The 16,853-nt window shown below is 50.4% G+C and overlaps 2 protein-coding genes across 3 annotated transcripts; one reads left to right on the top strand and one right to left on the bottom strand.

Moving 5' to 3' along the window:
- Positions 1-378: 378 nt before the first annotated feature.
- On the top strand, positions 379-1,147 carry Pfn3 (profilin 3). The gene has a single exon (XM_063230872.1). The coding sequence runs from the start codon at positions 678-680 to the stop codon at positions 1,089-1,091; it is 414 nt and encodes a 137-aa protein (XP_063086942.1). The 5' UTR covers positions 379-677; the 3' UTR covers positions 1,092-1,147.
- A 1,355-nt stretch (positions 1,148-2,502) lies between these two features.
- On the bottom strand, positions 2,503-16,476 carry Slc34a1 (solute carrier family 34 member 1). Of its 2 annotated transcripts, none has more exons than XM_003473245.4 (13): positions 16,325-16,476; positions 14,885-15,014; positions 14,594-14,743; positions 14,379-14,507; positions 14,164-14,307; positions 13,204-13,315; positions 12,875-13,070; positions 12,695-12,790; positions 6,558-6,624; positions 6,231-6,398; positions 4,542-4,658; positions 4,320-4,444; positions 2,503-3,619 (listed from the first exon to the last, which is right to left on the bottom strand). In XM_003473245.4, the coding sequence occupies exons 2-13, from the start codon at positions 14,991-14,993 to the stop codon at positions 3,116-3,118; spliced, it is 1,917 nt and encodes a 638-aa protein (XP_003473293.2). In that variant the 5' UTR covers positions 14,994-15,014; positions 16,325-16,476; the 3' UTR covers positions 2,503-3,115. The 2 variants fall into 2 exon arrangements, with proteins under 2 accessions (XP_003473293.2, XP_013011678.2); XM_013156224.3 differs by having other exon boundaries at positions 12,875-12,968.
- Positions 16,477-16,853: the final 377 nt, after the last annotated feature.

Genomic DNA, 16,853 nt, shown 5'->3' with positions numbered 1-16,853 from the left:
GGTCTGGCTGTGTAGTTTATACTGGCCTTGAACTCACTACATATCCTAGGCTGGGGTTACAGAAATGCGCCAAACCATATGTTTTATTTATTTATTTATTTATTTGGTACCCAGGATCAAACTCACGACCTGGCTCACACTTGCGAGACAGGCACTTATGCCACTGAGCTAAATTCCCAGAGCAAAACCACATGTTTTTAACGAGCCATTTAAACTGGCTTTCTGGAGGTCCTTTTTTTTTTTTTTTTTTTTGGTGCTGGAAATCTAACTTCAGGGGCTGGGGATTTAGCTCAGCAGTATAAGCGCCTGCCTGGCAAGTGTGAGGTTGTGAGTTCAATCCCCAGTACCACCAAAAAAAAAAAAAAAAAAAAAAAAAAAAAATCTAACTTCAGGACTTTGCGCTTGCCAGGCAGGCTCTCATGCGGCTGAGCTACATCCCTGACCCTATAGGGTTCTTTTGAGTGATTCTCAATTCCTTCCCGCACGCAAACTTTAGAATTTCCCACGCATAAAACAACGCCCCACATTCTCCAGCCTGGGTAACCGCTCTGTGACAACACCCTCTGTCTAGTCACAACCCCGCCCCCGCGTACGTCACGGTGGGCCCAGCGTTCCTAGTTGGCCCAGCGGCGGGACTTCCTTCCCAGCAATAAGCGGAGGGGCGCACTCGGTGAGAGATGAGCGACTGGAAGGGCTTCATCAGCGGCGTGCTGCGGGACCAGAGCATCGACGACGTGGCCATCGTGGGCCACTCGGACAATCGTTGCGTGTGGGCATCGCGGCCGGGGGGCCTACTGGCTGCCATCTCCCCGCAGGAGGTTGGCGTGCTCACGGGGCCCGACCGGCAAACCTTCCTGCAGACTGGCCTGAGCTTGGCGGGCCGCCGCTGCTGTGTCATCCGTGACTACCTACTGGCCAAAGGGGACGGCGTGCTGGACGCGCGCACCAAGGGCCCAGACGGGCGCGCCCTCTGCGTTGGCCACACGCCGCGCGCGCTTCTCGTGCTCATGGGTCGGCGTGGCGTGCACGGGGGTATGCTCAATAAGAAGATGCATGAGCTGATCTGCGGGCTGTGCAAGCAGGGCATGTAGCGTGACAGTCAGGCCACCCACGGTGGCAGCGAGACCAGAATAAACTGTGAACTGGGCGTCGTGGGCTCATCCTCTGATTGCGCGTGGGGAGTTGACAAATCAGGAAACGGGTTTCTGGGAAGATCCTTGCGGGAGAGTGTTCCTTGTGGGCTGGGATTCTAAATCTAGAGTCTGCTCTACAGTTTCCATCTATGGATGCTTGCAGAGAGGCCTCTGGTCTGACTGCTGCTTCTCAGAGCTTTCCGGGGATCCTAGGGAAGATCCTCCCCCAAGCTGAGCAAGAATCAAAAGGTGGGAGGCTTTTTAAACTCTACCTGGGCCTTAGCAGCCTCTTACAGAAATTCCCAGGTACCAAGGCAGGACAGTGAAAGGAGTCCCTTCCCACCCCACCAGCCCCTCTCCCCAGGCACACACCAGCTAGGGTGATGGAGTCAGGGTTTCAGGCTGGAGGTCGTGTTTAACCCTCCCTCAGTAGCCTTGCAGATTGATTCCAAGACCCTCAGGATACTAAAACCCATGTATAAAATGGCAGAGTATTTTAAGTCATCTCTACTACCATTGGTGGAATCAGCAGACGTGCAACCCTTGGATACAGGGCACTGGCTGCACTCTGCTCCTTCCATTTGGTAGAGCACTAGTATGGGCTGTGAGTGGGACAGGATGGAGCCAGTTGCAGAGAGCAGCTCTAGCAGCTTCCAAGCACCTGCATCTTCTCCCACATGCCTGAGAGGAGAGTCTCTGGAAGAAGCATGTCTGAGAGCATCGAAGCTGAGTCTGGGGTCCTACAATCTTCCTTTCCTCTTGAGGCCCAAAGGTCCCAGAGGAGTCTCTGGACAGAAAAGATGAACTTTGGCATCCCTACTCCTTGACCCTTACTGCAAACCTCAGCACCAAAGAATCTATGGAAAAGGAAGGACTGAAAAGCTTGAATAGGTTTAAGCAAGGCCTGGTTGACTGCTCAACAAGAACAAAGGTGGGAGGGAAGGTGTCTGGTCCACACCTCCCTTGCCTGTCTCCACCTCTTTTGTTTCCTCCTTCAGTGTCTCTGACAAGCCCCCACTTGTTCCTCCATCTGCAGCATTGATCTCAGCTCAGTCAGCAGGAGTGAGTGTGTGACTGAGGCAGGTGGGTTCCGCAGAGGCACAGCCTGGTGGGGGTCAGGGCACAGTGGGGCGGAGAGTCCTACTTACTCTGACCTTGAGGGTGGCCCCAGACCTAGCTAGCTTCCAGGCTTCCAGGGAGTCTAGACTGTGGGCTGAGCTCACATAGGTGGGGCCAGGTAAAGTGTTCGGGTGAAGGCTGTGGGCTGCTTTTGCAGTGTTTGAGAGGAGATGATGTTGTTGAACCCGTGCTTTGATTTTACCTTCCCTCCCATAGATGCAGAGCAAAAAGATTTACAAATGGACAAGAATTCTAAATGCCTTTCTTTTATTGTGCGAGGTTGGGAAAGGATTGTAGTGGTGGCACTGAGCCCTGAGTAAGGATGAGAATGGCATCACAGAGGAAGGAAGATGGCAGATAGGGATATAACTCAAGTCAGTGACTGTGGCACCCATATCTATGCATAGGCAAGTAGCTATGCAGTCACTTAGTCAGAGCCACCCTGCCCGGCATTGTCTCAAGTACACAAGAGCATAAATGCAAGCCTACACGCACATAGAAAAGGACTTGAAACCACACCCAGAAGCCCTGCAACCTATATACAGCCTTCCATAGGTACATCTGTACACAAGCATGGTCTGATACACATGGGTACACAAATACTGGCTTCTATGCCTACATGTAGACATGTAGATACACCCCTCAGCTTCCACACATGCATATTGTCACTTGGTCATACAAGCCCATACCTCTATGGATCTGCATAAGGATAGGTATCCAAGGGTGACAGTCACATGCACACTCAGGGTGGCATGCCCTCGCATGCATGCATGCACATGCATACACACACATACACCTCCCCTTCTACCCTGGGATCTGTGCACAGGCCTTTCCATCTCCAGGCAGTTCTCTGGGCCCACACGCTAGAGGCGGGTGGCATTGTGGTGAGCAGGTAGTGCAAGGTGGGGGGAAGGTGTGGCAGGGGGCAGCTCCTCCAGGAAGACCCTTGCAGGCAATTGAGGTGAGCAGGGCTCAGGCCTGGCATAGTGTAAGGTGGCACGGGTGATGAGTTGATCCAGGGGCTTCAGAGAGTGCATCCAGTGGGGTAGGAAGTCCCATGTCTGCAGCCACTTGGGCAGGTGTCCGGGACTTCGACTCTGTAGGATATTTACCAGCAGCACAAAGGCCAGCAGGGCCCCAAAGGGTGCACCCACACCTACCATAGTTTGCCAGCCTGCCATGGAGATGCCAAACACCAGTGAGGGCAGCAACAGAAAGCACACAAGGAGGTAGAGGACTGCAAACCAGCGGTACTTGGCTGTGCGTTTGCCCAGTGCCTTGGCCATGCGAATGGGCAGGCGCATGCAAGGCAGTGGATACCACAGCAAGATGCCAGAGATGTTGAAGAAGAAGTGGCAGAGGGCAATCTGCAGGAGAGTGGAGAGGGGCTGAGGTGGGCAGAAGCTGCCATGTTAGGTCAGCAGGAGAGATAATGGGTGCCTGACCTCATGTAGGCAGCTGGGAAGTCACCATCAGGGCTGATGAGTCCAAAACACCCCAGTAAAATTGCCCTGGTCATTAAAATACTGAACTATCACTAGATAAGCTGGTAAATGGCCACTGTCCTAAACTCTTCACACTTCCTGTACCACCCTTTGTCAGGAGCTTTCCAGCAGATACTGCCAAAATCTAGCAATTAAAAGACTGATACTACTTTCTGGCTTACCTGCTCTGGGGCTCTTAATTGGTCAGTAATATATCTTGTCAGCGGCTCCTTTGTTTCCAGAACAAATCTCCTTGCTCTCATCTGCACTCTCCTTCCCATCTCTACTGATTCTTGATCCTTCAGATTGGACCATCTCCCAGCCTCATCTAGCTTGCTACTCATTTTTTATTCGTACAGATATTGAGCAATGTATCCCTATGAGATGCCAAGGTCTTGGTGTAGGAATCAAGTCAACTTGGCCCACAATGGTTTTTACCAAGCCCATTGTAGATGATCTTGGTAGGCAGTTCGTCTTAGTTGACAATTACATGTTTTTGCACACTTGGTCAAGACCTGTGCCCAATGCCCAGTCCTAATCCTAGTCCCATCCTACTGAGGCAGGGATCTTCTCCTTAACGCACCTGGAAGGAGCTGGACAGCTTCTCCCTGGGGCTGGCCAGTGCAGCCAGGATGGCCGTAGTGGTGGTGCCAATATTGGAGCCCAGTGTGAGGGGGTAGGCTCTCTCGATGCTGATCACACCCAAGCCTGGTGGGCAAGGGAGAGGATATGGTCCTCCCTGGGTTCCTCCTTCAGCTCTGCAGCCCTCCCGCTGCCCCCAACCCCTCCTCTGTCTGGCACTCACCAATGAGTGGGGTGATGGCTGAGGTGAACACAGAGCTGCTCTGGACAATGAAGGTCATTCCAGCGCCCACCACCATGGCAAAGTAGCCTGTGACCCAGGTGAAGGGAGCAGGGAGGTCTGCAGGAAACCCCAGACCCCACAGGCTGGCTCAGTAAGAGGGCACTGGAAGAGCAGCACCTTCTGGGGAGAACTTTGGATACCAGAGTCCTGCTAGGACCTAGCCAGTCCCCTGCTCAACTGCAGGAGCTTCTAATTGTCCTTCTTTGATCTTAAAGATTTCTCTTACTTGGTGTCATCACGCTAACCTGTGTTTGCCCCACCTCGTCCCTTTACCTGGAATGTCCTACTTAGCATTTAAGTACTGTTTTCCCTTGGCATCCTCAGAAGCTGCCTGAGTACACCAAGATTTCATTTCTGTGAAATGCCACATATCTACATACAACATACGCACATCTCCCAGGTACTTTAACTCATCTCTAGATTTCTTCTAATACCCAAAGCATTGCAAAGGCTACATAAAATAGTTGTTATGCTGTGTTGTTCAGGGAATAATGACAAGGAAAATCTTTGCATATATTTAAAAAAGATGTCATTTTTTTCTGAGTATTTTTGAGCCATGGTCATTTGAATCTGCAGATTCAGATCCTGTAGATACAGGTCAGGCTCCACGTAGATAGCACTCCCTAACTGGAAAGTCCTCCCTGACCCCAGACCACCCCCACCCTGGCCCTCTCTGTTTCCTCCTTCTCTGAGTTCCCACAGCCCCATTTATGCCCCTCATTCCTGCATTTGTCAGACAGCCTTTTTCAAGGTCAGACAGCATCCCAAAGGCTCAAAGTGAAGTTTAAAATGGAATCAGCTAGTGTCCTTCCCCTGCTGTGCCCTGCCCTGCCCAGCCAGTGCTCCCATAACCTTTCCCAAAGTCCAGGCTCTGCGCTACTCCGGTGACCTTGTGCTCTGGCTCCATCCTCGTTGCCTCCTTGACCTTATCCTGCTTTTCTGCTTTAGTTTACTGTGCTCTCACGATGCTGTGGTCACCTTTCTGTACCACAAACCTACCAAACTGTTTCTTGCATCTTAATCTTTATCCACAGCTTTCTTTTTCTTCAGTGCTGGGAAAAAGCTCAGAGTCTCCTGTATGCTGGGCAAACACTACCACTGTGCTGAGCCCATCTTTATCCACATCTTGACTCCTCATTTAGAGCTCTATTCAAATGCTTCCTCCTCAGAGAGGCCTGACTGTCCACTGAGGATGGTCTACTGCAGCAGTGGGTAGCCTTTCAGAGCTTTCAGTGATACAAACAAGACACGTGGCATAGATTCGCCATCACTGGCCTATCCCATGCTCTATTGTGTTGCCATTCTGCTCTGCTCTTGGGGGTTATTTTGGTCTTCCTTCATACTTATCTTCATTGTCTCCCCCTGCTGGGTTGTGAGCCCTCTTAGATTAGAGTCCATCTCCATTTGCCTCACACCATATCCCTTGGCCCCAACTCTCCAGTTGTCAGCACCCGAGGAGTCTATGAATTGCCTAGTCCAGTCCCTTTTGTGTTCAGTGGGGAAACTGAGGCTCATAGATGGTAGGGTTTTATACAGCTCTAGGCAGTGGTAGGACCCAGAAGGACCAAAAGGGCCTCTTTTGGGGCATGCCCAGCCCTGTAGCTTTCCCACCTATTGCTCACAGCTTACCAGTGTTGATGACCTTCTGGATGACCTTGGCTACCTGGCCCTTGAGCAACGAGTTGAGCATCTTGACGAGGAGGATAAGGCAGGTGCACAGGAGCACCAGGGAGCCAGCCAGCAGGATGAGCCCCACGGCCAGGTCAGGCAGCCCCGTGTTCACAAAGATGTGATTGCCTGCAGAGGGAATACAGAGCTGCTGAGAGCCGACCCCCTGCGCAGCTCCCCCTTGGTCACCTCTGGGGCTGTAAGCCTAGGGCTCCACATGGCTCCTTGAGCTTCCACACCAGGTGATCTTGCTGTTACAAGATCACCTCCCATATTGCAGGTACTTACATTTCTCCATGGTGACATTGCCATGGATCTGGCTGGCATTGGTCTCTGCCCTGGACAAGGAAGAAACCTAGATTAAGAAGAAGATGACTTAGAGAATATATGAAATGCATCTGGGATTGGGGCCAGGATGGGAGCTAGGGAGAGATGAGGAAAGTAGAGATGAGTCTCCTAACCCTGTCACCGTGGAAGGTTATTTGTCCTTTCTGGCCCCATTTCCTCTGATGAGAATGAATTATCTGTCACACAAGAACCAGGCCGCAGTGGGCCCGCTGCACTTCCACCCCATCACTCCATGGAGTAGGTGTCACTGGAACCAGCAGGACTTTCCCAATGCCAAAACTACTTGCATCTTTATTTTCTTTCATCTCTCAGTGGCCCTGGAGGCCACCAACCACAATCCTCTGAACTCCTCTTTCCAAGTCTTTTATTAGCGATCGCTTCCTTGGTGCTCCCCCTCCTGCCCAGCATTCTGACCCCCTCCTTACCCTTAAGGCTTCGGTCAGCCTACACTTCTCTAATGCTCAGTTTCTTTCCCTGAGGGGACCCAGTGGGAGGGGACAGTTGGTGGGACACTGTGTCCCCCCACCTTCCCTTCCCACCAGCTGTCCTGAATGGAGAACCTTCCCAGATCCCAATTTTCAACGAGGGCCCCCAGGCTGCATGAGGATGGGCTGGAGAAAGTGTGGCAGGTCCAGTCCGTAGGGGCAGGAGCAACTTAGGTCTAAGGCACTGTCATTACCAGCATGGCCCAATTAGCCAACTTTATGAGAGAAACCATAATTCTGAAGCTTTAGATAAAGTCTTTACAATTTCTGTAAATGTTGGAAACTACTCTGAGGCACACAAACAAACTCTAGGTGGTCGAATCCTAGGGCCAGTAGAAGCATTCTTGTCTGGTTTGTGGCCACTAAATGAAACCTTGTTGAGGTAAGCAGTTATTATTTAAAATGCAACCTAGAGCTCCTTGCCTTTCCCGCAGGAGTGCAGCGACCACCCAAGAGTGACAGGAAAAAACAGGATAGGTTTGGTTGGGGAGAAGCCACTCACAAAGGAGGTTCAGAAAGAAGCAGTCACTCCCAGAGCCACACATCAGCAAGGGCAGCCAGGCTTCCAAGGCAGAATGCAAGAGCTACAGCTTCTCCCTGTCAGTCTCATTCTGCCTTTCCTGGAACTTAGGCTCAGAGCCCCATCCTGGATCCTCTGGTGTCCCCCAAACCCCACCCTTGTGCTGAGGAGAGGGACTCAGGAGGGGTAAGATGTTTATAGCTTCTTGGGTTTTGTTCCAAACTGTGTCATTAAAAAAACATAAAACAAAACAGAACAAATATATATATATATATATACATATAATGGGACTGGAGGTATAGCTCAGGGGTAGAGCACTTACTAAGCCTGCACAAGGCCCTGGGATCCACCCCAGCATGAAGCAGGGAAAGAAAGGGTAAAGGAGGAGGTTTGCCAGGGAGATAAGAATTGTTTATGGCAAAGCCAGGGCTTACTTTAGTGAGATGTGCTCCCTTAGGGTGGTAAATGTGCTTATCTGTGTTCCCAGTTCCCTGGAGCCTGGACCTCAGGGCACTGTCAGGCCTGGAGCCTGAGCTGCAGGCTGAGAAAGCAGGAGAAAATGGTCTCTGATGGAATAGATTGGAAGACCAGGTCGGAACTGATGGTAACTACCTACTGCAGGTGAGCAAGACAGCCAGGGGCTTTTGGTCAAGCAGATCCTAGCTTGGATCCTATTTTTATACCAACTATATTGGGTCAATCATGGAACCTCTCCAAGTCAGATTTTTTTCTTTTTTGAGATAGGGTCTCACTACGCAATTCAGGCTGGTTTTGGGCTCACTCTGTAGCCCAGGCTGGTCTCAAACTTGCAATGATCCTCTTGCCTCAGCCTCCCAAGTACTGGGATTACAGATGTGCACTGCTTTAAAGTAATGAAAGAAAAGCTGTAATAGAGGTTACAAGAGAAAATGTATGTAAAGCCCTCGCTCCAGGGTTTGAGCTCGGTGTGGTGGTACATGCCATAATTCCAGCTCTCAGGAGGCTGACACAGGAGGATTGCTGTGAGTTTGAGGCTACCCTGGGCTACATAAGTGAGTTCAAGACCAGCCCATACCTCAGGGTCTCACAGAATGAGACCTTACCTCAAACAAACAAACAACAAAAAAGGAGCTTGGTTCATGGCAAACCTTATCAATTGTGTCTCAAAATAAAGAATAGATAAGTTTCCTTCCCTGAGCCCATCAGAATCACATGGTATATGATTGACTTCCTTGGTCAGGGACCCCAATGAATCTTGCAAACATGCCTGCAAATCCTGGCCTTTCTTCATAATTTTTTTTTTTGTCTTTTTCCTTTTTTTATCGGTACCGGGGATCGAACTCACGACTGCCTGCTTGCAAGGCAGGCGCTTATGCCGCTGAGCTAAATCCCCAGCCCCCTAATCCTGGCCTTTCTGAGGAGTATGGTGTGTGTGTGTGTGGGGGGGTTCCCTCAGCCTGAAGCTTTAGGAAGCAGATGATCCCTTGTGTGTACCTAGTCAACCTGGGCCCCACTGATCATTCTGGGCTGCGTCCTGTCTTAGAAGAGAGGCTTGTGATCCTGAGAGACTGGAGGAGGTTAAGGAGCTTTGTTGGAGTCCCACACTAGGTCTGGAAGAGTCAGGGGCAAGGACAAAGCCAAGATCTAAGGCCTCTGGGTTTTGTGTGCTGATGCCACAACACAAGGCCTCAAGTACACTAAGCGCATGTTGTATCACTGAGCTATATCCCCAGCCCCACCCTTGGTGTTCTGGAATGTTGACTTTTCTACTTGGGGTTATATGACTTTAGCTAAGTCACAGGGGCTGTCATGTACATGCCTTTATATAAGGCGGCAGTGGGGGAAAAGGGAGGCGACTGTGAAAGCAGCTGGAGGAGAAATAAGGCCAGTCAGAATTCCCCCAGGGCTTTCTTGCAGGACAAGGCAGAAGACAGAAACTCCAGCCTAGATAACAACCCACATGTCCGGCATCTGGGGCCTATTCCCAGGATATACCCATCCTGCCTGGGCCTAGAGTCCAAGAAGACGATCAGAAAGCGGGTAAGGAGGGAGACTTGAAGGAAGAACAGAAGGAACGGGCCTCCCATTGCCCCGGGCTCCCACCCCAGCCGAGCCTCTCCCAGCCGTGTGACACTGAACCACACACTTATCTTGAGCTTCCCTTGCCTTCTTCACAGTGTGGAACTCCTAGCCTTGCGTGACTTTTCCCATGGGCTAGTTGGCAGTTTTGCAAGAGGGAGTTGGGATTTAAGCGCCTGTAGGGACACCCCAAATTAAGGAGATGCTTCTGGGAACTGAAGGAAGTGATTAAGTTCACAGAGGACTACCAGGCACTAAGAGGCCTTTCCCAGGAGAGAAACACACAGGATGTGGGCAGGCGCAATAGTTTCCCCTCCAGAGGAAGGGCGCTCAGGGCCTTTGTTCTTCTGTAAGCAGCAGACAGCTCTGTGCTAGCAGCCCCATCTTGTGGCTAAAAGGAGAATTTATCACCATAAACGGTGTGGTACCACACACGCTGAGGCAGAAAGATTGCTATGAGTTTGAGGCCAACCTGGGCTACATAGTGTTCAAGGCCAGACTGACCTACATAAAGAAATCCTGTCTAAAAAAGGAATTATCCTGAGTAACACTTACTCACCACCTTTGGAGTGGCATCCAAGTCTGATGGGCAGAATAGGAAATGCACATATATGGTGGGATGTCAAGCTGGTATCTTGGAGAGGCAGATAGATGAATCAAGATCCCACAAGGATTTATACAATTATGAACTAAGGCAAACCACTGTATCTCTGTAAGGCTGTTTCCTCATCGGTAAAGTAGGGGGTTAATAAGCCCTATTTCCCAGGTTGCAAGTCCTCGAAAGATACTTATTTAAAGCAGGCAAGTATGGTTGACAGTCTACATTGTGACCCCACAGAAAGGTATCCTTGGACAGTGCCAGGCCTGAAGAACATCCAGAAACAATTGAAACACCAAAAGTGTGTGTTTTTACTTTCTCCATCTGGAATGCCTGAGACTCATTCCATCCTTGGTGTCATAGGGTCCCTGGAGGCCAAGTGGGCATGGTTGGGGTTCCGAGTGGTAAAAGCTGGGGGCAGTAAGAACTTGGAAGGAAGTACATACAGTACAGGCAGGCTTTGGAATCAAAGGAAAAGCTTCAGTGCAGTCTTTGGTGCAGGGAGTGCCACCAATTCACGTCACAAGAGCACAGGGCATGAATCACATTCCTACGAGCAAAAGTCTCCGAGGGAGGGCGAGAGCAGGGAACTATCCCCTCCCCACCCAGCTTCCAAGCTGCTATTAAGGAGAAGATTTCCTGATAGAATGAGGACATGAAACTAGAGCTTCAGCAAGTGGCAACTGGAACAGTAGAGACGAGCCAGAAGGCAGCCCCAGCCAGGTGAACGTGGGCACTTCTTTAGCTGAACTCAGCTTCTGCTTTTGTAAAGAAGGTACCTTGTGTCCGCCTCACCAACACTGCATGAGGATTGCATTAGATGACACGGCATGTGGTGCAAGTGGAAACCTGCTTATTGCTGCAGCAGGTAGGCAGCGGGCAACTCAGAGGTAGTGTCCTCAAAAGCAGCTTTTCTTTTTGTGTGTGAAAATCAGTGTGTGATCTCTCTCTTCCTCTTTCTCTCTTCTCTCTTTTGCTCTACAGATGAGATCAGGCGTGTACAGGGTGATACACCCATAGACTAGATTTTGCTCTATAGTAGAGAGGCTGTGATGTTTCAGAAAGCTCTGAGTGCCCAAAGAGCTCAGGAGAAGACAGCTGATGTGTCAGAGAGGTCATGAAGCCAGCATAAAAGCTATCCACATGGGCTTTTTTAATGTCGAGCTGCTTTGAACTCTCAGCAAGGCTGAGCTCAAGCTGTGTGCCACTCTGGATGCAAAGGAACATGGCAGGGCAAGTTGATTTGAGTGTTTTCTGTTCATGCTGGGATAAAGCTCCAGTAACATCAAGCAGTGCGTAGAGAGAATGAGGGGGCAAAGGCTTAGGCTGGGGCTGTGGACTTCAGATTTTCTCATAGCTTGCTATGAATGGAATTAGTTCTTCTAGTAATAATTAAGAAGAAGAAAATGTGGTGGATTACAGTCTTGAAACATTTCCCTTTTTATGGCCGAATAAGAAAGTACACTAATTGCCCACTTCCTTGTTACCCTGGCATAATAGCTGGTCCATGAATGTCCAATGAATCTCAGTAATTCTTCCAGCAATAAAACAGTAGAAATAGCACAAAAGGACAAGGGACTCACACTTGTGTAGTCTAGGAGACGGCAGCCCAATACCAGTACAACTGGCCGCTGGGCTCAAGGAGGTCTCCAAGGAGGTCTGCAAGCAGCAGCTCATGTGTCCTGCTCCTGAGCTAGGTTCCCACTCATCCGAGTTTCCCCAAGTGTCCTTTATGGTACTTTCTTCTCACCCTCTCTCCCGCATTTCTTTCACCCATAAACACAGCAGATGTGAGTCACTAACCCCATTGATATCCTCAGGCCCTGACACAGCAGACAAGCTCCGGCGAGCTTCCTAGCCTTTCTGAGTCTCTATCTACTGGTGAGATCAGAGAGCTGACTACATCAGTGGTACTCAGACTTGAGCGTGAGCAAACCCAGAGGGTTTGTTGATGCATGATTCAGTAGTCCTAGGAAAGGGTGTATATCTAATTTGCATTTCTGATACCTTCCTAGGTGGTATTGATGCTGGTGCTCCATGGACCATATTTTGAGAACTACTGGCTTATATCAATTACACATCAATAATTGATTGGTCACTTGGAAGGTTGAGGCAGGAGGATCCTTGTGAGTTCGAGACCAATCTGGGCTACAAAGTGAGCTCAAGGCCAGCCTGAACTGCATAGTGAGACCCTGTCTCAAAAAGACCAGAAAAAAAAAAAAAAAAAAAAAAAAAAATTAACTGGTGATGTCTGCCTAAAGCAATGTGTAAGGTTGAGAGGGATTAGCAATGTCTACCATGGGCACAGTATCACAGAAAAAGTAGCATATATTTGCTCTCTCCTACCTAAATGATTTCCAAGGACTATTTGGAGCATTGTGAGCCATGAAATTAAAAGGCCAGGCTTGGGACTCACCTCTCTGGAGTCTGCATGGCACCAGATCCGTATGAGACTGTGGTTCCTCAGGGACTCATCACCTATGGCAATACTGGTGATCACAGACTTGTCTAGCTGTGAGCAAGATGAGAGAAGGGGAGTGAGGGTGATGTTTCTTAATCCTTCCAACCTCGACCCCATGCCAGGCCCTGTCCCCACCTGAATGATGAGCTTTGTGAAGGGCTCGGTGATGATTTTGAGAAGGTCAGGGGCGTCACGTCCACCTCGGATATTGAAGGAGGCAACCACAAGTCTAGTGATGTGATGCAAGTAACCAGTGGCAGCCTCCAAGGGCAGTAGGACCAGAACGGATAGCCAGTTAAAGCAGTCGTGCACTGTGGCCCCCGCGAAGGCCCTGGGCAGGGAGGCCACATTGCAGGGCATTGCAGGGCAGGCTGGAGCCAGGGTGCACTCATCCTGGAGGTGCCTAGCATGTGGGGCTGCCCTCCCCAACAAGGGAAAGCCCCACCCTTCTACCCTCTCCTCACCGCCGGAAGTCAGTTCTGTCCCCTGCCTGCATCAGGGCCACGATGGTGTTGGTGACAGAGGTGCCGATGTTGGAGCCCATAATGATAGGGATGGCAGAGCTCACCTCCAGCACTGGTAGAAGAGGTGACTTCTTTAGGGTTTTTTGGTTCTTTTTTTTTCTTTTGAGACACTATGCACTTCAGGTTAGCCTTAAACATACTGTGGAGCCCAGACTGGCCTCCAACTTGCAGCCATCCTCCCGCCTCAGCTTCCCAAGTGCTAGGATTACAGGAATATGCCAGCACATCTGGCAAGGTGACTGCTTACCTAACTAGGTGTGGGCCACCTGGCTCCAGCCCCACAACACCTGTACATGCACTGTACAAGGGTAAGAGTGTGCATGTCTGTGCATGCACTGTGAGGTCTTGTGTCTCATACACAAACACATACTTGTTCTTGTGAGTGTATCCATGTGTGCAAGTGTACTGGTTAGTTTTATGTGTCAATTTCACAAGCCTATAGTGTCCACTTATTCTATCAAGCACAAGTCTGGGTGTTTCTGTGAAGGTATTTCATAGATTGACTGATTTTAAGTAAAGGAAGTTATGCTTGATAATCTAGGTGGTCCTCCATTCCATGGGAAGAAAGGCCTTAAAAACTAAACTGAGGCTTCCCTGAGGAAGAATTTTCACCTATGAATGACAGCCGTGGTTTTTGCTCGGGCATTTCAGCCTGTTCTTCCAGATGATATGTTTTACAAATTTCACACTTGACTATCCTGTACCACAACAATGCAAAGAATCATAATATTGTGCAATAAATCATAATATAGACTCTTGGTTCTGCTTTCGAGGACAGATGTGAGAGCCCTGCCCTTTGTCCACAGCTGTCTCCCCATCCCAGTCCTGCCCTCATCCCACACCCTTGATATGCCACCGAGTACCACCCAGCCCCCCAGGCTCTTGCCCTGGTCCACTCACAGCCAGAGGAGACCATGCTGACAATGATGGACGTCGAGGTGCTGGAGCTCTGCACTAGCACAGTTACCAGGATCCCCACCACCAGCCCTGCCACTGGGTTGGACAGGATGGCATTGTCCTTGAAGATATCTCCAGCCACCTTCCCTAGGGAGCACAAACCAGTGTCATCTGAGGTCCTCCCCAAACCCTTCCCTGGCCTTCTTCAACTACCTTACCTCCGGCCAGCTGAAAGGCTGAGCTGAGCACATCCAGGGAGCAGACAAAGAAGTAGAGGAAAGCCAGCATCAGGGGTACCTTGAGAAGTGTCATGCCAGCCTGGCGTACCTTCTGGACCAGTCCGGGCTCTGGAGGCAGGCCAGGCATGAGCATGGCAGGTAGGGGACCAGGGCCATGACTGCCCTTTCCCCTGCTGCCTCTGGGCCCAAGCAACCTGGCTTCTGCTCCTCCTCCAGGGCCACCTTGGCAGGTAGTGGGTCATGGAGCTCCAAGACCTCTCCATAAGGGCAGCCGTGCTCTGTGAGGGCCACTGGGCTCAGGCTGGGGAAGGCATAGGCGGTTGTCCCTGGGATCCTATGCAGGACTGGGGAAGGATGCTGGTTAGCAGTTCCCAGAGACCCCAGGGTGCCAGGGATGGGGAGAGGCAAGTGGAAGAGCAGAGGCCTCACCAGGGATATGGACAACCATGGACAAGCACAGTCCAGGGCGTGGGAATAACACTCACCCTGTGGGCTGGGCACATAGGCAAAGGCTGCCCCATGCATTACATGTCTGCCACGGACTGGAAGTGGGGAGACATTGGGGTTCCCCAGCCTTTCTCCATAGGACACCATAGTGGGCACTGGCAGTGAGGCCTGCATGTCAGGGATTATAGCAATGCTGAGTAACAACTGCTGTGCCTTAGACATTCCTACCCACACACAGATGTACACACACAAATACCCATCCCACCCCTCTCCACAGATGCACTCAGAGACACACCCTCAGGTGCTCGGGTGTGTGTGTGTGTGTGGTACTGGGGTTCAAACCCAAGGCTTTGCATAAGATAGGCAAGTGCTCTACCACTGAGCTACATCCTCACTCCTGCAAGTACTTCTTGTGCATCTATTATATCCCAGGCTGCAAACTTGCTATGGGGCTACAATAATGATTAAAGACAGACATAGGAGTCAGGGATATAGTACAGCAGTGCAGCACCTGACTGGCAAGCATAAGATCCTGAATCTGACTCCTGGCACACACACACACACACACACACACACACACACACACACACACACACACAGAGAGAGAGAGAGAGAGAGAGAGAGAGAGAGAGAGAGAGAGATTTTAAAAAAAGACAAACATATCCCTTGCCATGGGGAAGTTCAAGATCTAATGGAAAACAGATACAAATGAAATAATCTCTCGATGAGTGGGAAATTACACTCAGGGAGTTATGACAGATACAGCTGCCACTATAGCATTTCATGACAAGGCATGGCTCATGGAGAAGGAAGAGACTATGCAGCTGAGATGAACATAAGTGGCTGGAAAGGGAGAGGGGTGTGATTGCAAAAGCTCCTGTGTCTGGAGAGAGCCCAGGTGTTCAGAAACTGAAATTGCCATGCATGCAGCTGGAGGAAGCCAGGCAACAAGTGACACTGGGACACAGAGGCTGCAGAGGTCCCAGGCCAGGTGAACCCTGCCCGAGGTTTTTCCACCCTGAGTGCAGGGAGGAGTTATGGACACCAGCTGAGAACACACTTAGAGAAGGGTCCCCGGGCCTGCATCCTCCTCACAAAGCCTTTCTTTCCCCCATTACCTCTTCAAATGGGCAATAAACAAATACTGGTAGTCTTTTCCATGAATGAGCCTCAGTCTAAGACTGGCTCTCCTTAGGTGCTCCCTGCACTGTCCCAGGAGCTCTTAGCTCTTGGGTTGGGATGCTCTAACCTGCCTCAGTGCTTCCCATGCTGTCCCAGAGGTCCATGGCTGCTGGGGTAGAGGAGTATGCAGGGCTGAATTCCCAATGCTACAAAAACAGTCCTTTCTGCTCTGGAAGAGTGAGCCTGGCTGGGCTGTGATTAAGATGCTACAGCGAGCAGGAAGGGAGAGAGCACAGAGACAGGGAGCAGGGTGATGGGCTGGAGTTGAGCTTGGGATGTGGAGGCCCTGGTCTCACCTTGAGGTTCTATGTTTCGGCTTCTGTTTAGTAGCTCAGGGAAGGCTCCAGGAGCCTCAGGAGTAGCTGAGACCTCTCTTTATACATTTGGATGGAGGGCAAAGTCTCTAGAACACTAGCTGCCAGCCTCTAGTTCCCCAATTAACTTCATTCCAAGATTCTTCCCAGTTAATTGCTAATCTTCATCTCTGCAGGGGGAGTCTGTGGTCAGGATTTACCGTCCCCAATATAGATGGTCAACCTGAACCATGATCCTGCCAGGGTATAGAATCTCACTTCCCTTTCATGGGATGGTGGAGCCTGAGTTAGGGCCCAGATTCAAAGAGTAATGAGATTTGGGTTGGGATTAAAGATCTGATCAGATTAAACAGTGATGAGTTCCATTCGAGATCTACTTTAGAACTGGGCATGATGGTATCCAGATTCTCCTCTGACTTAAGCAAGGGTCCAAGTAATCCCAGAATTCTTGGAGGCTTAGACAGGAAGATTGACAGTTCAAGTCCAGATTGAGTGACATAGCTACTCCGAC

The sequence above is a fragment of the Cavia porcellus genome, unplaced genomic scaffold, assembly GCF_034190915.1.
Source record: "Cavia porcellus strain 051 isolate PalLab524CR breed Dunkin Hartley unplaced genomic scaffold, mCavPor4.1 scaffold_19, whole genome shotgun sequence".
Taxonomy (NCBI): domain Eukaryota; kingdom Metazoa; phylum Chordata; class Mammalia; order Rodentia; family Caviidae; genus Cavia; species Cavia porcellus.
Note: the sequence above shows the minus strand (reverse complement) of the source record. Positions and strands in the feature narration are given on the sequence as shown.